General features: G+C 31.7%; 1 protein-coding gene and 1 long non-coding RNA gene across 2 annotated transcripts; one reads left to right on the top strand and one right to left on the bottom strand.

Annotated features, from left to right (window-relative positions):
* Positions 1-29: 29 nt before the first annotated feature.
* Positions 30-20,585, bottom strand: LOC123267517. The gene is made up of 3 exons (XR_006510063.1): positions 20,496-20,585; positions 6,559-6,816; positions 30-67 (listed from the first exon to the last, which is right to left on the bottom strand). It is a non-coding gene; the product is annotated as an uncharacterized LOC123267517 (long non-coding RNA).
* A 2,477-nt stretch (positions 20,586-23,062) lies between these two features.
* LOC123267221 (prion-like-(Q/N-rich) domain-bearing protein 25) lies at positions 23,063-24,215 on the top strand. The gene is made up of 4 exons (XM_044731774.1): positions 23,063-23,129; positions 23,195-23,440; positions 23,497-23,886; positions 23,950-24,215. The coding sequence occupies exons 1-4, from the start codon at positions 23,063-23,065 to the stop codon at positions 24,213-24,215; spliced, it is 969 nt and encodes a 322-aa protein (XP_044587709.1).
* Positions 24,216-25,226: the final 1,011 nt, after the last annotated feature.

The following is a 25,226-nucleotide window of genomic DNA, read 5'->3' as shown; positions in this document are numbered from 1 at the left end:
AGTGATGACTGAAAATGGCTGAGTTGTTCTTATAATTCTAATAAAGATGGCGTTGCTGGTTAGTTCACTTGAAATTCAAAAATTTTTATGAAAATAAATATATTATTATCAACAGAAAAATTAATAAAAATTTATTATTTATAATTAATTATAATTTTAAAAATTTAATCATAAATAAAATTAATTTGTTCGGATTCTCTCCCTCTAACACGTAAGATTTGTAGAACGACTAAATAATCTCTTACTCCGCTAAGAAAAATAGTCCGTGTGTATTAATACTAAAGTAATCCGACGTTTTTAATTTTTTAATTTTTTAATTTATTAAATTGGTACAAAAAAATATTTTTTAAAAATTGCGCTTAAAGTTTTTCAAATTTTTTATAAATAAATGTTTAGAGAGGGCGTTTATTTAAATGGTGAGTTTTGAGCGGGAAATTTAAATTTCGCATTCGCAGTTATTTTCATAAAACATCAAATTTGAAAATTAAGAGCTGGTTTTTGATTATATTTATCAAAATTGAATAGATTATTTTTATAAATCCAAATTACAAAAAAAAATCACATGAACAATGTTATTGATTAAGGAGATCCTAGTACCCTCCTTGTGTGAAGAATATCTATAAAAAAATAATACGTAGAAAACTTTTGTTATCTTCAAATTCATTTTTAAATTAATTAATAACATTTTTGAGGAAATTTCCGAAAAATTTACCCATTAAATAATTATTAACATTTAATTGACTAATAAAAAATATAGCACTCTGAATTACCGGTATACACTTGACAACACCGCAAGAGTTCCCTAACCTTCAAATTTATTTATGTTTACTGTCTAACTAAAATTACTAAAATCTTCTAGCATTTAAAAAACCGCGGTTACTTATGCGCATGGGTAACTGCGCAAGCGTTGTTGCCAAGTCAAATACAAGACTTTAAAGAACGGAAGTTCCGTGTGATTTTTCATAAAAAATATAAAATATCTCCGTAATAGGTTCGGAAAGCTACTTTTTTATTGTTTTAATCGATAGCTTATTATTTTTTCAATAAATTCAATGAAAATAAAATTTTTTTTAAATCGTTAATTGCATTAAATTCTTAACCAAATACACGGCTAGTGGAATCTCCATTTACCTACATGTAAAAATTACAATTTTCAAACCTAATTATTTGATTAAATATCCCGGAAAGCTGCTGTTTTTTAATTTTTTTATTAATTATTAAGCTACGTAGATTGAATTTACAAAGGTTCAGAAAGTTTTGAAAATTTTACTACTTCCCCGAGAAAAAATGTTTCTATATAATCATATTTAATTGTATAAAATCATATAATATGACTATATATGGAATCACATATATAATTATATACAATTATATATAATCATATATAATTATATATAATCATACATGATTATATATAATTATATATGACTATATATGGAGCAATATACAGCCATGCAAGATTATATATAGTTCCATATACAATTATATCTAAGTATATATAATCATACATGATTATATACCGAATTGTATATGAGGTTATAAATAATCATATATAATTATGTATGACTATATATGGAGCAATATACAACCAAGCAAGATTATATAGTTCCATATATAATTATATATAACCATACATGATTATATATGGAATTGTATATGAGGTCATATATAATCATATATAATTATATATGACTATATATGGAGCAATATACAGCCAAGCAAGATTATATATAGTTCCATATATAATTATATATAGTTGTATATAATCATTCATGATAATATATGGAATTGTATATGAGGTCATATATAATCATATATAATTATATATGACTATATATGGAGCAATATACAGCCATCCAAGATTATATATAATCCCATATATAATTATATATAAGTATATATAATTATACATGCTTATATATAATTAACGTATATAAAAATTTTTTCTTTGAAAAAAAATTTTTTTTTGGTAATCACAAAAAGTGTAAAATGATGTTTATAATTACGTTTAAATAATTCTGAAATACAAAATTTGTTACATTTCCTATGAGATGTTTTGGTCTGCTCTGCTACTACCTAATAGTAAAATCATTATTTATTTTATTATTTAAATAAGTGTTATATTATAATGAGATTCGGTCAAATAAATAAATTATGAATTATGACTATCCAAATATATTATAAAATCAATTTTTATATTATATTTATGATAAACCCATATGATACATTATGTAGATCATAGTATCATTTTCATCTAAGACAGCAGCACAGCAGACAGAAACTTCAAGACGCACGGAGATCACTTAAGTTAAGCAGCATTGAGCAGGGTTAATAGTTGGATGGGTGACCGCTGGTGTTATAGCCGTAAAATTATAATTAGATATTTTTTTTTGCATTTTAATTGGTTACAGAGAATTACGTAGGACCATATTAAATACTCTATCCATAAAATTAACCCAATAATTAATTAGATGTAATAAATATATAATTAAATATTGTTATATATAAATATATATGATTATATTTGGCCATTTTTCATATATAATCATATATAACCAATTTATATATAAATATTTTTTCTCGGGTCGCGTGGATCTCCTTAAGAATTTGGGATCAAATTACAGGTATTAGCTGTCATGGTATTAAATTCTGGGGATCATTTAACGGGACACCCTTTGGAAATATGTAGAAAAAATTCTTTTTTAAAGTTACAAATCAGAATTGTCCCTTTAAAGAAAGTATTAAAAATTTTTATCTATATAACTTTTCAAATCGTTATTCTTAATGCGATGTTACTATTTACCATTTTTGACGGCAATATTCTACGCACACGGAGGAAAAAAAACAACACTGATTACTATTTTGTGCAGTACTCAGTACTGTTTTAGAAGAAAATGAGGTTAAAATGTTTGGGACAGTAGAGAGCGCTACATAAAAACTACTGATTATTGTCTGCACACTACTGAGTCTTGTTCTGGCACTAAGCAGTCGTGTTTTGTACAGAACTGACTATACTGACTATGAACATTTTTCTAATATTTGAACGGAACAGTAATCATTGCTGTTTTATTTTTTCCGTGCAGTGTATCTCGGAAAATCATGTGAAAATAATGATGACTGCATGATGATGAATCATGCTCAATGTTCCACGAACAAAAAATGTAGTTGCCAAGATAATTACCTCGCAGGCAACAACGCCAGAGCTTGTAAAGCTCTTATAGGTAGAAATTGCGACGAAGATGCAGACTGCTACGTTGAAAATTCTATTTGCATGGATAGTAAGTGCGGATGCAAGAATTTTTTCGCTGCTGACCCTTCAAATTCTAAATGTCAATTAAGCAAGTGAAATTTCAATCACTTTAATTATTCTCTTGGATATTAATTAAATAAAACTAACTAAATCACTTTTGTAGACGCATTGGGCAAACAATGTGACGAAATGGAAAATTGTTCAATTATTTTGAATTCTGTATGTTCATCAAATGGCATTTGTATTTGCCCTCAAAACTATTTTGCAATCGGCAATCATCTTTGTGTACCGACAATCAATTCAGATTGTACTAGCGATGAAGAATGCTTGTCTGGTAAATTTTGTTGTGTGAATAGTAAGTGTCAATGCATACATGGTTATATATCCATTTCCGTTGACAGATGCATGAAAAGTAAGTATTATTTCATCCTTTAATTTCAAGGGCGTTCATGCGTAAAACATACTAGTAGATATAAATTTTTAATTTTTAGTTTTTATAAGATTAATTACAATAGTTTTTGAAGGTTTTAAAAAAAGTATTAGGTTCCGAAAACAACACCAGTTTCTATGAACAATATTAGGTTCCAGGAACAGTACTAAGTTATTTTATTATTATTATTATTATTATTTATTTATTAAGGCCATGGAGTCAAGACTCCTTGCGGCCCTCCAAGATAAATACAAAAATTTTCATACAATAGTGTAAAACAGTTTTAAACAAATTATAACAAATCATTATTATTAAATTACATTAGCTATTACGTCCCATCATCCATCAATTCTAAAGACCATCAAAAACATTCTCTTCACTCAGCAAAAACTCATAATAGGCTTGTCTGAAAGTTTGAAAATCAGGCTGTGACGTACATTGATTAGGTAACCGATTCCAAGCTCTGACTGCACTAACTAAAAAAAACTTATCATATTTCGTACTATGACAGCTCGGCAACTCAAGATAATCCTGACGCACATCACCCCTACGGAGACGAGGCTCACGAATATGTAACAGACTGCCAATAAGTGGCTTCTGATTTAAATATAAGGCTTTATAAACGAGACACGACAAAAAGAAATCTCTCCGAGTCTTAAGTGTTAACCAGTGCAGATCTGCATAATACGGTGTTACATGCTCATACCTGGATATTTTGAAAATGTAGCGAACACAAGCATTTAACTTTCTCTGTAACCTAATTTGCTGTTAAGTTCCAAGTAAAATATAAGTTCCGAGAACAATATTAGGCTTTCAGAACAGGATTAGTTTTTAAGAAGAATAGTAGGTTCTAAGAACAATATTAGGTTCTAAGAACAATAATAGGTTCTAAGAAAAATATCAGGTTCCAAGAACAGTACTAAGTTCCTAGAACAATATTAGGCTTTAAGAAAAGGATTAGGTTCTAAGAACAATATTAGATCCTAAGAACAACATTAGGTGCCAAGAACAATATAAGTTTCAAGAACGATATTAGGCTCTGAAAACAATAATAGGTTCTAAGAACAATGTTAGATTCTAAAAACAATATTAGATTCTAAGAACAATAGTAGGTTCTAAGAACGATAGTAGGTTTTAAGAGCAATACAAAGTTCCTATAACATTTGACCATTTCCGTCGACAAATGCATGAGAAGTAAGTATGATTCCATCTTTTAATTTCGAGGACGTTCATGCGTAAGACATACTAGTAGATATAAACTTTTATTTTATAGTTTTTATAAGCTTAATTATAATAGTTTTTAAAGGTTTTAAAAACAGTATTAGGTTCCGAGAACAACACCAGGTTCTAAGAACAAGATTAGGTTCCAAGAACAATTTTAGGTTCTAAAAACAATATGAGGTTCCAAGAACAGTACCAGGTTCCAAGAACAATATAACTTCCGAGAACAATATTAGGCTCTGAGAACAACAGTCGGTTCTAAGAACAATTGTAGGTTCTAAGAAAAATATCAGGCTCCAAGAACAGTAACAGGTTCCAAGAACAATATAAGTTCCGAGAACAACATAAGGTTCCAATAACATTTAACTTAAGGGTAGCGCATGAATGTCCTTTATCATTTTGAGATCTTAAGAACAACAACAAGAAGATTTATTATGATCGACAAACGAGTTTACTGGTGTTCCCTGTTGAAAAGCTCCAATAAGATTTCATAAAAAGCGACAAAAGCCACTTAGAAACCAATAAAATTTATGGGTTTCTAAGTGGCTTTTATCGCTTTTGATGGGATCCTATTGGAAATTTTAAACAGTAGGGTTTGTTTTTATTCATTTTTTTCGAGTCCGCTCTCCTTATTAGACCGTCTTTTCATGGTCACAATAATGGTAAGTTTTTTTTTCTTCTTTTTATTATTATTAATAATAATAATAGTAGAAGTTTTATTTTTTAGACGTTATACTTGAGAAAAAAAAGTAATGGATAAATTCTTACAGTAATTAAATGATAATAACTTTATGATAGTAATTAATATGCCTAAAGCATTTAAAGTCACATAAGACCTTGTTTTTTTTTTAAAGGAATCTTTTATTTCAAAATTTTTGTAGAATACTTAATTACAAATTAACTTTTATTACATTAAAACTATTTCAACAGCGGATTCATTGTATTCTTGTAAAGAAGTTACTGAGTGCAGTGATCCTTGGCATTGGAATTGTGCTGCAAATGGAAAATGTGTTTGTAACGTGAATAACCTAGCGATAAGTAATCAGACAATTCTTCCTTTTCTCAACGGCTATTGCATGAAGGACGATCAATGCATGGCTGAAAACTCTCTTTGCATTGATTATCGATGTAGATGTAAGCCTAATCATGTACAAGCTGCTGGCAATCTTTGCGTATTCCAAAATGAAAATTAAGAATATTTATAAGATACATTTTTCGATATTTTAACATCACCAAACTAAAGTTTTCATAGTTATATATTGGGTAACTATCTTACGAAATAAATAAATGTTCTGATAAAATTTTATTATTAATAATAAAAGTAATTCTTCAATCAACGTTATTTTTCATTATTTCCTATTTTAAGAACTTAAAATGGCTTATTTTTTTTATTGAATTGATATAATTGTATGGTTCAAGCATTTTGATAAAAATTAATTACTGGAATTTCTATCGATGAAGCAGTTCTAAAATAATCACATAATATCATTGGTTATAGATTGATGTACGAAATAATTCTATTCTAGTTGTTATCATTCTTCTACTGTGAACGAATGAAAATAGAATTTTTTTTATATTAACGTTGCAAAGTTCTTCCCAGCTCATCATTTATTTCTTAAATTTTCTTAATTGAATCGAATGAAATAACAATGTTCACCCATAACTTCATTTACATCTTAAGTGGTGTTGTAATATCACTAATATTGTGTATTAGTGAAGCAAATGGAATCACCAATGAGTCTTCCAATCATTGTGCTCAATATAATCATGAAGTAAATATCATCGTATAAAATTATATGTCGGGATAGTATTTATTAATTTATAAATTATTTTTCCAGTGTGATCCTCACTTTCTGCGTCCATGCTGTGATCTAATCCTCTCATGCAAGTTAAAGAAATCAAGAAGCGAATTCATCTGTGGAGAAACAAGTAAGTGTTTTTTGAGACATGAAGACTCTAATTAGTCATAATTGCTCATTACAGAGCTGTATCAGTTTGCGGTATGACTATTTTTTCTGATACAGCCAAACTAGAAGACTCTTGCGTCTCAGATGAAGACTGTAATGGAATAACGCACGCGAAATGCTCTACGGAGAAGAAATGTGTTTGCAGAGCGAACAATCTCAGGTTAAACGAAACATACTGTGCGCCATTATTGGGAGGATTTTGTTGGAAGAACGAGACGTGCGTAACTGAAAATACTCTGTGCATTAATAATGAGTGTCGGTGCAGAGAAAACTACTCAGCACGCGAAAATCACGAAGTAAATATCATCGTAGAAAATTATATATCGGGAGAGTATTTATTAATTTACAAGTTATTTTTCCAGTGTGATCCTCACTCTCTGCGTCCATGCTGTGATCCAATCCTCTCATGCAAGTTAAAGGAATCAAAAGACGAATTCATGTGTCAAGAAAAAAGTAAGTGTTTTTTAAGACATGAAGACTCTAATTAGTCATGATTGCTGATTACAGAGCTGTATCAGTTTGCGGTATGACTATTTTTTCTGATACAGCCAAAATAGAAGACTCTTGCGTCTCAGATGAAGACTGTAATGGAATAATCCACGCGAAATGCTCTACGGAGAAAAAATGTGTTTGCAGAGCGAACAATCTAAGGTTAAACGAAACATACTGTGCGCCATTATTGGGAGGATTTTGTTGGAAGAACGAGACGTGCGTAACTGAAAATACTCTGTGCATTAATAATGAGTGTCGGTGCAGAGAAAACTACTCAGCACGCGAAAATCAATGCTTACGAGGTAATTTAATCTGCGTAGTCTCGCATGAAATTACCGCTAAACTTAAAATTTGTCGATGATTACAGTTATCGGAAGCTTGCGTTGCCATTATGATAAATATTGTGATGGAATAAGATTTGCAAAATGCTCGAAAAATAGTTATTGCGTTTGTTCAATCAACACAGCTGTTATTGATAACACTTCATGTGGACCGGTATTAGATAGTCACTGTGCGGCGGATAACGATTGCGTCAATAATTCGGTATGCAAGAATAACAAATGCCAATGTAGTTCTAAATTCGTCGCTATCAACGGCAATCAATGCGTACACCGTAAGTAATTAATTTAAATATCGGTTATCTAATTATTTACTGTAAATCTTTTGCAGCTTATATAGGAATGTCTTGTACTGATGATGATTATTGTAATTTCTACATCAACTACGCAATATGTTCCTCAGAAAATAAGTGTGCTTGCAGACATAATAGTTATTACTACAACAGAACCATACATTCACTTCTCTTCAACATGAGCTTCACAAATTATGAAGAGTGTAAAGCCGAACAAGCTTTCTGTCTTGATAATAAGTGTTATCACCATTCTGTCGCAGGTTTCTTAGATAAATTTTGCTCTGAAGATATAAATTGTTTTGGTTCTTTGTTAGGAGAGCTTTGTGACATCGATAAAGACTGCCTTCCTTACAATTCAATCTGTTCAGATAAAAAATGCAAGTGTGCAATGAACTATAGGAACAAATCTATCTTCTTTTGCTTACCAAGTAAGTTATGTTGTGAAATTTTTGGTTATTGTTCAATACAATAAAGTGTCTTATATTCTTCAGGTATGTTAAACCGGAATTGTCGGATCAATAGTTACTGCAGTGCAATACCAAATGCTGAATGTTTGGATTTTCAATGTAAATGCAAAGTAGGTTACGCTGAATCTAATCCAACGACTTGCTCACCTCTCTTAGGAACTCAATGTACGAAACTTGATGAATGTGCCGTCCGACATTCAATATGTTTCGATGGAAAGTGCAAGTGCGCTACTTTTTTTGCACCACTATCGAATGAACGTTGTCAGTCCAGTAAGTTATCAATCACTTGAGCAAGAATTACAATTCGAGCTCTTAAAATTTTTTTTGATTCGTAGAAATCTTACACACGACCTGTAAAACCAATCTTGATTGTGAAAATATAAAATTTTCATATTGCTCCTCCCATAACTTGTGTTCTTGCACAAGAAACTCTATTGCTCTGAATGGTAGCGCGTGTGGAGCGCTTTTGAATCAATATTGCTCACATGATCTTCCCTGTGTGACAGAAAATTCAGTATGCGTCGATGATAAGTGTGAATGCAAACGTTTTTTCAAAAATTCTGACGCTAAATGTTTGCCAAGTAAGTAGAAAATTTTATTTAAACCCTCGTGGTTTTTGAAAATGCCGCAAAGATACCGTATTCATACGATATAAATGCTATATGTTCACCGTAATACTTCAACTAAATTAGCCAGTTTTTTTTGCCGAATTATTACGAAATAAACGAGTATTTACGACAATACGATAGGAAAATTACGGTCTATTAACAACATTAAAACTGTAAATGTACCGCACATTTACTTTATACTTACTTACTCATCGCCGATCTTTAAAAATTCTACAATCTCTACGCTTTACATCTAATTATTATTATTATTATTATTTATTTATTTAATTGGCCATGAAGTCGAAACTCCTTGCGGCCATCCAAAATTGATACAAAAAATCTTAATATAATATATAAAGTAGTGTGTTAAGTAGTATATATAAAGTATATATATAAAGTAGTATATATAATATAGTGTGTTAAACACTCAGTCACTCAATCACTCAATCATCACTTAATTCTAATACAATGAATACATATTATGATCTATCAGATTGTTAAAAATATTCATAACAAGCAGTTCGAAACTCCATAAACGTTGGTAACGTCGTTCAATCAGCTGGTAATTGATTCCAGATTTTAATCGCAGATATCAAGAATGATTTTTCATACTTCGCTGAATGATAAACCGGTAACTCAAGATAGTCTTGACGAATATCTCCTCGGCGTAGGCGAGGCTCAAGAATTTCTAAGTCTCGCCTAATTAGAGGCTTTTGATTAAGATACAATGCTTTATAAATAAGACACGATAAGAAAAATTTACGCCTAGAACTAAGTGTCAGCCAACGAAGCTCAGTATAATATTGAGTAACATGTTCATACTTTGATATTTTAAAAATGTATCGTACACAAGCATTTGATTTTCTCTGAAGTCTAGTCTGTTGTTGACCTGTAATATCAGTATAAATAGCCGCGCAATAATCAAAAATAGGATAAATTAGAGTAGTGACCAATCTTTTCCTAACAGGCAATGAAAAAACATCTCCATTCATCTTTAACTGTGCAAGTACTCTCATGCTACTTTTGCAAACCTCAGTAATTTGTAAGGACCAAGTTAGAGTGTCTTGAAGTATGACTCCTAGATACTTTACTGATTTACAATAGTCAACTATAGTTGACTATAGTTTACAACTATATTTGGAATCACTTCACATTGAACATCAGCCAATTTTTGTGCTGATCCAAAAATCACTGTCTTTGTTTTGTTAGGATTTAGTTTAAGACCGTTTATAATACACTACTTCAGAATTATAGCAATTTCCTCATTCAGAATTCTTACAGAACTTTCTATATCATAAGGTTTACATGTTAAATAGACAACCAAATCATCAGCATAAAACAAGTGCTTACAGCGCTTAAGTAATACACCCAAATCTGTAACATAAATGGAATAAAGTAGTGGTCCAAGGACACTGCCCTGCGGAACACCACTCGAAATTTCTTTCCAGTCTGATATACCAGAATTATCAATTCTAATTGCTTGCAGCCTATCTTTTAAGTATGATACAATCCAATCAATAGCAAGATCTCCAAAACCTATAGCCTTTAATTTAAATATTAAAATCTTATGCACAACAGAGTCAAACGCTTTGCTGAAGTCGAAAAATACAGCAATAGTAATCATTGTGTTATCAATGCCTAATCTAATATCATCACATAACCTCAAAACAGCATCCTGTGTATTCAGACCTTCCCGAAAGCCAGTTTGGTAATCATCAATAATTCCATTGACAATTAAATAATTAATAATTTGATCATGGACACATCTTTCTAGCGCTTTTGACAATGTACAAGTTATTGATATTGGCCTGTAGTCTGAAAACACAGTTGGACTCCGAGTTTTCGGCAAAGGCAACACATAAGACTGTTTCCAGATCGATGGGAAGAAACCTGAAGAGAGAGATAGATTAAATAAATCAGTAATAGTTTCCAGAAAATAAGGCATTACAATTTTGTATGTTTTTATATCAAAACCATCAGGACCCGTAGAGCTAGAAGTCAGTCTCATGATTGCCTTTTTTACAATATCACATTCCAGTCTATTAAATTCAAAAGTCGTCTCATACCTAGTTAAACATTTATTAATACAAATATAATCAATATTATCCGAAAATGAACCCGCCACCGTCACGAAATATGTATTCAATTCATCTATGTTAAGATCATGGTAAATATTGGAATCTGAACTTTTAATTAATCCTAAATTCCGAAAATCATTCCAACATGATTTAGCATTTTTACAATTCCGAAAACGATAATCAAAATAGTTTTTCTTTGCCCCAGAAATTCTGCCTTTAATTATTTTACATAGGTTAGCATACTCTTTAAACTCCAAGCCGGATCTTTTGAATATCCTGTACAGCTTCGATCGGCGACGCTGAAGAGTCTTGATATCCATATTGATCCATGGAGCCGGTTGATCCCGAACAGTAACCTCTCTGAGCGGTGCTAGTTCTTCTATTACACCCCCAATATGTTGATGTAGCAATGTCCGAGAGATCTAGACCTAAACAGAGCTGTTGAAGGTTGGTATCATCAATCCGTGCCCAATTTCTGCACCATATTCTTCTGTGACCAACTGACGGTATGTTATAATCATATTGCAGAGAAATTATTGTTGCGAGGAACGGTTCTGACGACTGCTTGGTAGTCAGAACTAAGTCCCGATCGCTTACCAAACAATGATCAATCCATGAGTGGCTGTAAGCAGTGTGATGAGTATTATCATAATTAAGTAAATGTAGGCCCAAGCATCCACAGAATTCCAATAGACAATCCGATTTCGAGATTATACACAACGCCAACTAAAATTTTTTGTCTTCTAGTATGCCACACTTCCATGAAAAGGTATTCAGGATGGCTCCGAAGATAAGTTGAAGTTAGCACAAATCTAGACGCAAGAGCATTCCAAATATACAACGCAACACCCCCACCATTTCTATTAGTACGATCATTTTTAAATAAGGTAAACGATGGAATTTTGAACTGAGCATCTGACATGTTAAAGTTTAACCACGTTTCACTGACAGCTATAATGTCAAAAGAATGTGTTCTAAAAAACTCCTTGAATAAACAAAAGTTACTGTTGAGCGAACGGATATTCACATGACAAATGTTGAGAGGCTGTCGATTCACTGAAATTGAAGTAGCTGATACATCCGAACTTAATAATGACTGAGTGGGCATAAGTTATTGCAGATTCTTTTGCAAAACCTCCATGCCTGATGAAGGTAACAATCTCAACGGTGGCTTCTCTGATAAAAATCTAACATAAACAGCTGCTCCAGCTATCCAAACATTCCTTAGAATCAATTTCGAATACGTATTAAGGACCTGCTGCCGAAATTTATACAAAGCCAATGGATGCCTGCGATGTATACGAATAGGTTGAGATGACACATCATCATCCACTAAAAGTCTATTGCCCGGAATCACAATATCCTTTACCTTCCCAATAATGTGATCTACTACTTCTTTACTTTCAAATTTAACTAAAACATCTCGATCTCTCTGCTTTCCAAAACGCGTTCTCGGTTCCGCTGGCTTACCAATTCGACGAACAAACTGTATTTTCGATGCATCAACTGAAGTATCTGTCAAGATAAGTAAATTCTCAACAGCTTTCTTAAGATTTTCTCCTGATGTTTCCTGTAGACCAGAAATGGACAATTCATCTGCAAGTGCCTGTGACTCCATTTGAAGAGCATGTTGTTCAAAATTACAACTAACTAATAATTCGGCTACTTTAGCAACCCTATCAGCAGCTTTTGATTTCCCATAATCCTTATTCTTAATGTAAGTATAAAGTATTTAATACTTAATTATTAATTACATAATTACATCACAAAGTATAAAGCGTTTTATACAAATATAAATAATGCTGTGAAGCGGGAAAGAATAGGAGTTACGGTAATTATTACGTGAAGCGTTCCACATTCACGTAACAGGATATTGCTAGGAAAGGATTGAGAAAGGAATGTGGAGAGGATCATCTTAATGTGAGTTTATAGAATATGCGAGAAAAAATTATTAGATAGCTCGGACTGGGATTCGAACCCAGAACCTTCCGAAGACATGTCGGCTACTCTACAATTTGAGCTATCCGGTCTATACTAAATTTCCTTTCGCTTATTCTATATACATTAAGCCACACCGTCCATCTTACGGCAAGCATTTTTATAAATATAAATAATGGTGTGAAGCGGGAAAGAATATACTAATGATTATTATTATTATTGTTATTTATTGTTTCGAGGTTATAGACTCTTAGCTCATTGTGGCCCTTCACAGTACATTACAATACATGTGAATAAACAAAAGATAATAGTTCATTACAGTTTATATAATAATTAATTGAACATTAGCGAAAAATACATTTCTAACATATATTAAATACATCACATTATTATCATCGAGTAAAGAGACATTCCATTTGAAATTGTTATCATATCGAGCATTTTCCTCACTCAACAGAAACTCAAAACACGCCTTACGGAAAGTAGAAAAAGTAAGCTCTGACGTACAGTACGAACCCAGTCAGCATCCAAGTCAGAAAGATTTCAGTATGAAGTCTTTTAAAAAACTTCTTATAGAAGTCCTAATGTGACGTCTTAAGGAGCTTTTTTTTACGAGGTCAGAACTAAGAGCTCTTAATGAACTCATAAGTTTGGAGTCAATTTTCTGACATCTAACTGAGTCTCTTTTTTGGACTTCTTTTTGAGTTGCGTATAATGAGCTTATAGACATTATAAACAAAAACACAAATTTCTTTTTAATATAAAGCTGTCAAAATCTTATTCATTTTTCATTTATTACTTTCCTGATTGAGAAATTAAATTGAAAATGATTAAAGATAATTCGAATTAAATGATTTAAAACAATTTGAATAGATTAATATATAGACATACACTTGGCATAGGTTAACTCATTTCTCTTAATCCAGGTTAATTAAATTTTTCAAAAATTTTAAATTATATTATGAAGTAATAGGCAATAATGTTAAAATCTGGTTCGTAATCGAACTAATTTAGATAAAATAATAAAATTGGATTCTAATCTGAAAAAATTATGTGAACTTTCTACATTTAAGGAGTACTTTGCATGTATCAATTTTAAACATTTTATTCGAATTTAACGATATCTTATAACTATATACTTATTTATTATTGTTGAATTTTCAATATTCATTAATTTATCTATTAGATTTTATATTGTGAAAAGTAAACAAAATTTATATAGACTATTTAAAAAAATATTACAGGTAGACTTTTGAATATTTTTTAGTATATAAATATTACTCAATGTTATTTTTTCTCTATCGATACACAGTATCAAATAGAATAAATAATATAGACAATGATCGCAACATTTCATCACTATATAAACTTAGCTTATAAGAATAATGAGATGTGTAACGACATATCGTTTGAACAGCGTAGGGGGTTAGGTATCGATCTAGCACGCGCGCGACTCGGGTTCGAATCATAGTTACGGCAATTGCGATTTTCACTTTCTCTCTTTAAACCGACAATATTAGGTCTAACTAAAATAATAAACATTCGAAATCAGCATCGGTGCTTCATGAAACTCTGAATTATTTTTCATAATTTACTTTTATTATTATTATTATTATTATTATTATTAATATTATTTTTGTTGTGTTCTTATTATTGTTATCATTATAATAGCGTATAGAGATAAAAAATCATTCATTTGTGCGAGTTCAGAAAAAAGAGCTCTTTAAGAGCCTGTTTTGATGAGTTCTTAAAGTCTACAATAAGCGGCGCATTCGACCTCTTCAGAAGGTCTTAAAGACGTCTTTTAGACGTAGACTCTGACGTCCAAATCAGAAATCTGAACTCATTCGGAATAACTTAATACGTCATTTTGCTATCTGGGAACGTAGCCGATTTCATACTCTAATCGCACATACTAAAAAAAATTTATGATATTTGGTACTGTAACAACCTGGTACAACAATTAAATTATTCCGCACATCACCCCAGCGGGGCCTGAACTCACATATTTCCAAATTATTGCCAATAAGTGGCTTTTGTTCTAAATATAGCGCTTTATAAATGAGACACGATATTCAAAATCCTCCTAACTCTTAGAGTTAACCAGCAAAGTTCTTTAGAGAACCGCGTTGCATGCTCAAATCTAAATATTTTAAATAAATACCTAATACAAGCATTTAGCTTGCGTCGCAATCTAATTTCTTGTTGATCCATCAAATCATTGTACACTGCTGCGCAATAATCAAATATGGGAAAAATCAAGATCGTTACTAGTCTTTTCCTAACTGCAAAACTAATTAATCTTTGATTAGATTGATAAACGTAAGGATTAATGGAATGAAATTGAAAATTTCATAGTCGGCACATTTTTTATGACTTTAACTGCAGCAACGAACAAAAAATACTAAATATCGCAATTTTTTAATTATGTCAGTATAAACGCGGCAAAATAGCAGTATGATTTTGGCGTTATTGCAGAATTATAACGGTAAATTTATGTTAAGCGAATTAATATCAAAAACTTACGGTATTTCAAAAACCGTGAAAAAAGATTTCGACAAAATTCTTAATATCAATGTTTTGAGCAGTCCGTCTTGGAGAGTTTTGTGACAACGATCATGATTGCAACCTTATCAAGTATGCGAAGTGTTCTGCAAGCGAAAAATGTTCTTGTTTGACTAATTATGTCTCTATAAGCAACACATTATGTTCACCACTTTTGAACGAACGCTGTCAAATAGATGATGATTGCTACGTCAACAATTCTGGTTGCATTGCCAATAAATGTCGGTGCAGGGATGGTTTTATAGCTGTTGGTTCCAATTCTAGATGCGAGTCAAGTAAAGCAATAATCACTTCTTATTGATAGTCAATAACTCACATTATTTTTAACTAACGCTTTTAATTTCCTAGGCACATTGGGCAAGCAATGTATTACATCCAAGGATTGTTCGATGATTAATTATTCCATATGTTCTTCAGATAAAATATGCATTTGTCCTCCCAACTATTTTGCAGTTGGTCGTTATTTTTGTACTCCTTTAATCAATGCAACTTGTTCAAATGATTTAGAATGCTTAAATGATTTATTTCATTGTGTGGATGATAAGTGTCAATGCAAATCTGGCTACACACCGATTTCCGTTGACAGATGCATAGAAAGTAAGCATTGTTTTATTCTTCAATGTCATTTATTTTATTCTTAACCTAAAATTAATAATTATATTTATAAAACTAACCTCTTTGACAGCGCGCTTTATGTATTCCTGCGAAGAAACTTCTGAGTGCAGTGATTCTTGGCATTGGAGTTGTGCTACAAGTGGAAAATGTGTTTGTCGTGTGGACAATATTGCAATAAATAATTCTACATGTCTTCCTTCTCTTAACGGCTATTGTTGGAGGGACGATCAATGCATGGCTGAAAATTCTGATTGCACAGACTACCGTTGTCGGTGCAAACCTCACTTTGTCGCTGTTGCTAACAATCATTGTGTATTTCAAGTTGAATAATACTGAATGATTGTTTACAACATATTTAAATGATACATCAATTAACGTCAAAGGACCAGCACATTTTTTTAAGATAAAAACTAAATAATTAATTGTGTACCGAATATTTAAGCCACACTTTAAGAGCAAGTTGTTTAAATATAACAGTAAAATAATTTATGAATTAATTATTAATCCAAAAATTTTGGAATTAAAAATGCAATTTATAAGAATCTAATATACTATTTTTATAAATCCAAATAACAAAAAAAAAAATTAGATGAACAATTTTATTGTTCAAAGTTATGAAAGTTGATAATAATGGTAATTAATCTATAGATAAAAGATTTTGTTTGTGAATTTCATTTAAGTGATGATGGACATCTTTGAAAAAAATAAAATATAATTGATTTAAAAGCTATTAAATTTGACATTCTATAGTTTATTGATGAAAAAAAAAGGTAATCTTTGTAATTCCTGTTGACAAAGCAATTGTGTGACAATACAAATACTGTTACTAATTGTAACGGTAATAGGTTTTATTAAAAACTTATTGGAAGAATTTTTATCGAATTTATTTGAGCAGCCACTACCCATGGTGCCGTAAGAAAGAGATAAAATTTTATGAACCGTTAAATTTACCATAGCCCAGAGATAGTTTTATTGTCAAATTCATTTCAACTTCTAAGTGTAATGATTCTTGGCATTGGAATTGAGTTATAAATGAAAAATGTGTTTGTCTCGAAAATAACATTGCGATAAATAATCGAACGTGTCTTCTTTTACTCAATAGCTATTGCTGGAAGGACGATGAATGCATAGCTAATAAGTTATTAGTAATAACTCTGTTTGCATTGATTATCGATGTGTAAATTAAGAATATTATTAAGAAAAATTTTTCAATATTTTAATATCACCTGACTAAAGTATTAATAATTATTAACTGGGTAACAATCTTACGAAATAAATGAATAATTGATAAGATAATAGAAGTAATCTTACAATCACCGTAATTTTCAATTATATTAAGAACTTAAGTGGTCTATTTTTTTTATCAATTTGATAAATTTTTATTTCTCAAGCAAATAATTGATCAAATTTATTACTGGAATTTCTATTGATGAAGCAATCCTAAAATAATGACATAATATAATTGGTTATGGCTTGTTGTATGAATAAATTCTGTTTTAGTTGTTATCAATGCTTCTGCCGTAAACGGAAAAGAATATAATTTTATTAAACGTTGCAAAGTTCTTCATCGCTCATAATTTTTTCCTTAAATTTCCTCAATTAAATTGAACATAATAACAATGTATGCCCGTAAGTTCATTTACATTTCGAGTGCTGTTGTAATTTCACTACTTGTGTATTAGTGAAGCAAATAGAATCACCAATGAGCCTTTTAATCAGTGTGCTCAATGGAATCATGAAGTAATTATCATCGTAAAAAATTATATATCGGGATAGTATTTATTAATTTATAAATTATTTTTCCAGTGTAATCCTCGCTCTCTGCATCCATGCTGTGATCCAGTCCTTTCATGCAAAATAAAGAAATCAAGAAGCGAATTCATCTGTGGAGAAACAAGTAAGTGTTTTTTGAGACATGAAGACTCTAATTAGTCATAATTGCTGATTACAGAGCTGTATCAGTTTGCGGTATGACTATTTTTTCAGATACAGCCAAACTAGAAGCCTCTTGCGTCTCAGATGAAGACTGATATGAAATAACGCACGCGAAATGCTCTACGGAGAAGAAATGTGTTTGTAGAGCGAACAATCTCAGGTTAAACGAAACATACTGTGCGCCATTTTTGGGAGGATTTTGTTGGAAAAACGAGACATGCGTCACGATAAATACTCTGTGCATTAATAATGAGTGTCGGTGCATGAAAAACTACTCAGCAAGCGAAGATCAATGCCCCGACTAGAAATTTCAGTGAGGCAGTGATTTGGCTCAAGTAAGGCATGCCGAATTCCTAACTTGCAGTAAGTGAGGCATCCAAATCAGGCTGAAGTTTGAGATGTAACGCAGTTGCGAGGCTTAGCCTAACTCGGCTTCCTGATTAGGTTGCAGTTTGGAAATCAAATTCGCAACGAAGAATCAAAATCTAATTTTTTCTTGATTTTTAGCTTTTTTATTATCAAGCGAAAATTAATAATAACAAATGCTTATTTTTTTATCTTCTTTTACTATTTTAAGTATAAATATTAAATTTAGGACTAAATTTTTTAAATATATCATGAATAAAAAAAAAAACAAATTCTTTGTTGCTTTTATTCAATATTATTTTTATTATTTAATTTTATTTTTTCTGTAATTTTTTTTTGTTTTTTGGAGCGTTTTTTAATGTGAAGAGGTTTTTTTGATTGGTAGATTTGATAAGTCAAGGGGGAAGGAGATGATGAAGGAGTTAGATACACTAATCACACATAACACTTAACTTTACTTCATACTCGCCTTAATAGTAATTATAATTTGTAATTATTAACTATTAAAAATCGTACATGTCGAACGCAAGACTCGAACACGGTATTCGACGTTCGAGGGCCCTATACCATACCGCGACGCTACGCCGATGATGAGCGACCTCTTACTTTAAGATACTTATAAGCACAACCAATGTTCGGCTTGCGTAATTTAAAACAAATAAGATTCGAAGTGGGCTAGCCTAAGTTCGGAAAGCCAAGTTCGCTCCAAACTAACAAAACTCAAGTGATCGTTACTTGAAATCAGTTCGGCGTTCCCATGATATATCAGACTTAAGGAATCCATGATACTTTCCTAGTTACGTTCAAATATGGCAAGCCAAACATTTCGTTCTGCCTACCTTGGTTTTTATGAGGTACAACCTAGGCAAGCCTAAGTTAGGCAAGCCAAACTTGCCCCGAATTGGTTCTTCGGCATATGCCTCAATGAAATTTCTAGTCGGGTACATGAGACACCATGTTTATATGTACAATACACAAATACTCTCATAAATACACACTTTTATATGTATAGAACTAAAAGGCTTAACCTTGGAAAGACTTGAATCCAAATATCTTCACCCACTCCGTTTTAGAGTACTTTGGCAAGAAACGCCGAAGTTCATCAAACGTTTAGAATGCCTAACTTGCAGGAAATTATAAAATCTAAAGGTCTACGGAAGTTCGGTTAGCCAAACTTAAAAGTAATTGGGGCCATCTATGGTAAGACAAAGTTTGGCGAATGTTTGAAATACCTAACTTGCAGGAAATTATAAAATCCAAAGACTTACGAAAGTTCGGTTTACCAAACTTAAAGGAAATGAGGGACATTTATGGCAAGCCAAACTTCGACAAATCTTTGGTTATCGTTACTTCCAGCTTTCTCAATCCTTTCCTACCAATATCCTGTTACGTGAATGTGGAACGCTTCACGTAATAATTACCGTAACTCCTATTCTTTCCCGCTTCACAGCATTATTTATATTTGTAAGCCATATTAAAGCAAATTTTAAGGGAGTTGGGAAAGAACGGATAGGGGAAAGGGGGGGACCTACTCAGCGGGGATTTTTCCGTAATTGAAAAAATAATCAGACAGCCCAGACTGGGAATCGAACCCAGATCTCTCGGTTACGCGCCAAGGGCTCTACCAATTAAGCTATCCGAGACAAGTACTGACTACTTTATTCAGTCACGTATATAAGACCCACCGAGCAAACAACGCCACCGTCCATCTTACGGTAAAGAGCCATATTAAGTCAGGCATTCCAAAGGTTCTCCGAAGTTCGGCTTGCCATAGATGTCCCAAATTACATGCAAATTCGGCATGCCAATCTTCGTTTCGCCTAACGTGGATTTAAGAAGGCGCAAATTAGGCTTGCCTAAGTTAGGCATGCCAAACTTGCCCCTCACTAATTCTTCGGCATTCCTCACTACAATTTCTAGTCGGGTGCTTACCAAGTAATTTAATCTGCGTAGTCTTGCATGAAATTACCACTAAACTTAAAATTTGTTGATGATTACAGTCATCGGAAACTTGCGTTGCAGTTATGAATAAGTAAGGATTAATGGAATAAAAATAAAAAATTTTATAATCTGCACATTTTTTCTGACTTTAACTGTAGCAACGAATAAAAAATACTAAATATCGCAATTTTTTAATTATGTCAGTATAATCGCGGCAAAATTGCAGTATAATCTTGGTATTATTTCAGAATTATAACGGTAAATTTATGTTAAGCGAATTAATATCAAAAACTTACGGTATTTCAAAAACCGTGAAAAAAGATTTCGATAAAATTCTTAATATCAATGTTTTGAGAAGTCCGTCTTGGAGAGTCTTGTGAGAACAATCATAATTGCAACCTGATCAAGCATGCAAAGTGTTCTGCAAGCGGAAAATGTTCTTGTTTGATTAATTATGTCTCTATAAAAAGCACATTATGTTCACCACTTTTGGACGAATGCTGTCAGGTAGATGATGATTGCTACGTCAACAATTCTGGTTGCATTGCCAATAAATGTCGGTGCAGGGATGGTTTTATAGCTGTTGGTTCCAATTCTAGATGCGAGTCAAGTAAAGCAATAATCACTTCTTATTGATAGTTAATATATCACATTATTTTTAACTAACGCTTTTAATTTCCTGAGCACATTGGGCAACCAATGTATTACATCCTTGGATTGTTCGATGATTAATTATTCCATATGTTCTTCAGATAAAATATGCATTTGTCCTCCCAACTACTTTGCAGTTGGCCGTTATTTTTGTACTCCTTTAATCAATGGAACTTGTTTAAATGATTTAGAATGCTTAAATGATTTATTTCATTGTGTGGATGGTAAGTGTCAATGCAAATCTGGTTACACAGCAATTTCCGTACCCTGAATAAAAAAAAGTATTGAGACAAAGAAAAAAGTATTAAAAAGTATTGGATTAACTAGAAAACCAATACTTTTCAATACTTTTTTCTTTGTCTCATTACTTTTTTTTTATCAGGGTAAACAAATGTATGGAAAGTAAGTATTATTTCATTCTTCAATGCCAATAATTTTATTCTTAACCTAAAATTAATAATTATATTTATAAAACTAACCTCTTTGAAAGCGCGCTTTATGTATTCCTGCTAAGAAACTTCTGAGTGCAGTGATTCTTGGCATTGGAGTTGTGCTGCAAGTGGAAAATGTGTTTGTCATGTAGATAATATTGCGATAAATAATTCTACATGTCGTCCTTCTCTTAACGGCTATTGTTGAAGGGACGATCAATGAAAGGCTGAAAATTCTGGTTGCACACAGACTACCGTTGTCGCTGCAAATCTCACTTTGTCGCTGTTGCTAACAATTATTGTGTATTTCAAGTCGAATAATACTGAATGATTGCTTACAAGATATTCAAATGATCCTGAAATTAAAAGAATAAAAATTTTTTAAATAATTATTGTGATAAAAATTTAATAAGCAATGCTACACATCTGAAAATAAAAAAAAAATGTTTTTTTTTCATGATTAATTGAAAAAATATAATACTGAAGTTATATGACAAAATTTTTTTAATTTGCGCAACAAATTTAATACGATATTTTTAATCTATAAATAAATAATTAATAATTTTTTTTTTAGAAATATAATTGAGTTGATGATGGACTTTGTTGAAAAAAAAAAAATAAAAGATAATTGATTTAAAAGCTATTAAATTTGATATTGTAAAGCTTATTAATAAAAGAAGATAATCTTGGAAATCCCTGCTAATAAAACAATTGTATAATGATATAAATTATGTTATTATTTGTAACGAAAATAGGTTTAATTAAAAAATTATTGAAAAAAATTTTTACCGAATTTATTTAAGCTGTCACGCATCACGGCGCCTCAAGAAGACAAAGATAAAATTTCATGAATCGTTAAATTTACCATACCCCGGAGATAGTTCTATCGTTAAATTTTTTTAATTAAATTGAATGAAATTACAATGTTTGCCCATAACTTTATTTACATCTCAAGTGGTGTTGTAATTTCACTAATATTGTGTATTAGCGAAGCAAATGGAATCACCAATGAGTCTTCTAATCATTGTGCTCAATGGAATCATGAAGTAAAATCATCGTAGAATATTATATATCGGGATAATATTTAGTAATTTATAAATTATTTTTCCAGTGTGATCCTCACTCTCAGCGTCCATGCTGTGATCCAATCCTTTCATGCAAGTTAAAGAAATCAAGTAGCGAATTCATCTGTGGAGAAACAAGTAAGTATTTTTTGAGACATAAAGACTCTAATTAGTCATAATTGCTGATTACAGAGCTGTATCAGTTTGCGGTATGACTATTTTTTCTGATACAGCTAAACTAGAAGCCTCTTGCGACTCAGATGAAGACTGTAATGGAATAATGCACGCGAAATGCTCTACGGAGAAGAAATGTGTTTGCAGAGCGAACAATCTCAGGTTAAACGAAACATACTGTGCGCCATTATTGGGAGGATTTTGTTGGAAGAACGAGACGTGCGTAACTAAAAATACTATGTGCATTGATAATGAGTGTCGGTGCAGCAAAAACTACTCAGAACGCGAAAATCACTGCTTACCAGGTAATTTAATCTGCGTAGTCTCGCATGAAATTACCGCTATACTTAAAATTTGTCGATGATTACAGTTATCGGAAGCTTGCGTTGCCATTATGATGGACAGTGTGCTATAATAAAATTCGCAAAATGCTCGAAAAATAGTTATTGCGTTTGTTCACTCAACACAACTGTTATTAATAACACTTTATGTGGCCCGGTATCAGATAGTCACTGTGCGGCGGATAACGATTGCGTAAATAATTCGGTATGCAAGAATAACAAATGCCAATGTAGTTCTAAATACGTCACTATCAACGGCAATCAATGCGTACATCGTAAGTAATTAATTAAAATATCGGTTATCTAATTATTTACTGTAAACCTTTTGCAGCTTATATAGGAATGCCTTGTACTGATGATGATTATTGTAATTTCTACATCAACCACACGATATGTTCCCCAGAAAATAATTGTGCTTGCAGTCAAAATAGTTATTACTACAACAGAACCCTACATTCACTTTTCTTCAACATGAGTTTCACAAATTATGAAGATTGTAAAGCCGAACAAGCTTTCTGTCTTGATAATAAGTGTTATCACCATTCTGTTGCAAATTTCTCAGATAAATCCTGCTCTGAAGACAAAAATTGTTTTGGTTCATTGTTAGGAGAGCTCTGTGACATCAATGAGGACTGCTTTCCTTACAATTCAGTCTGTTCAGATAGAAAATGCAAGTGTGCAATGAACTATAGAAACAATTCGATCTTCTCTTGCTTACCAAGTAAGTTATGTTGTGAAATTTTTGGCTATTGTTCAATAAAATAAAGTGTTTTATATTCTTCAGGTATGTTAAACCAGAATTGTTGGATCAATAGTCACTGCAGTGCAATACCGAATGCTGAATGTTCGGATTATCAATGTATATGCAAAGCAGGTTACGTTGAATCTAATCAGAAGACTTGCTCACCTCTCTTAGGAACTCAGTGTACGGAACATGATGAATGTACCGTCCGATATTCCATATGTTTCGATGAAAAGTGCGAGTGCACTGATTATTTTACACCACTATCGAATGACCGGTGTGGGTCCGGTATGTTATCAATCGCTTGAATAAGAATCAAAATTCAAGCTCTCAAAATTTTTTTTTATTCATAGCACTTTTACAGAAGACTTGTGAAACTGATCGTGACTGTAGAAATATAAAATTTTCATTTTGCTCCTCCCATAACTTGTGTTCTTGCACAAAAAACGCTATTGCTCTGAATGGCAGCGCGTGTGGAGCGCTTGTAAATCAATATTGCTCACATGATCTTCCCTGTGTGACAGAAAATTCAGTATGCGTCGATTATAATTGCGAATGCAAACCTTTTTTCAAAAATTCTGACGCTAAATGTTTGCCAAGTAAGTAGAAAATTTTATTTTAACCCTCGTGGTTTTTGGAAATGCCGTAAAGATTCCGTATTCATACGATATAAATGCTATATGTTCACCGTAATACTTCAGTTAGTTTAGCCGGTTTTTTTTTGCCAAATTATTACGAAATAAACTCAGAGTATTTACGACAATACGATAGGAAAATAACGGTTTATAAACATCATTAAAACCGTAAATGTACCGCATATTTACTGTATACTTATTTACTCATCGCCGATCTCCAAAACTCCTACAACCACTACGCTTTACTTCCAATGATTATAATTATTATTATATATTTTTTTGAGGCCATAGAGTCTTAGCTCCTTGCGGCATTCCAAAGTACATTACAATAAATGTGAATAAACAAAAAATAATAGTTTATTACAGTTTATATAATAATTAGTTGAACATTAGCGAAAAATACATTTCTAACATATATTAAATACATCACTTTATCATCAAGTAAAGAGACATTCCATTTGAAATTGTGATCATATCAAACATTTTCCTCACTCCACAGAAACTCAAAACATGCCTTACGGAAAGTAGAAAAAGTAGGCTGTGAAGTGCAATATGAAGGTAGCCGATTCCATACTTTAGTCACACTTACTATAAAAGATTTATCATATTTGGTACTGTGACAACATGGTACAATAAGCAAATCAATCTGCACATCACCCTTGCGGGGCCTAAACTCACATATTT

This window comes from Cotesia glomerata, linkage group LG6 (genome assembly GCF_020080835.1).
Source record: "Cotesia glomerata isolate CgM1 linkage group LG6, MPM_Cglom_v2.3, whole genome shotgun sequence".
Taxonomy (NCBI): domain Eukaryota; kingdom Metazoa; phylum Arthropoda; class Insecta; order Hymenoptera; family Braconidae; genus Cotesia; species Cotesia glomerata.
This window is presented reverse-complemented; position numbering and strand designations above follow the sequence as displayed.

Coding starts and splice junctions, on each gene's coding strand:
- LOC123267221 (XM_044731774.1), top strand. CDS start 23,063: ATGTGCATTGATAATGAGTGTCGGTGCAGCAAAAACTACTCAGAACGC. Junction 23,130..23,194: donor CGAAAATCACTGCTTACCAG/GTAATTTAATCT, acceptor CGATGATTACAG/TTATCGGAAGCTTGCGTTGC. Junction 23,441..23,496: donor CGGCAATCAATGCGTACATC/GTAAGTAATTAA, acceptor AACCTTTTGCAG/CTTATATAGGAATGCCTTGT.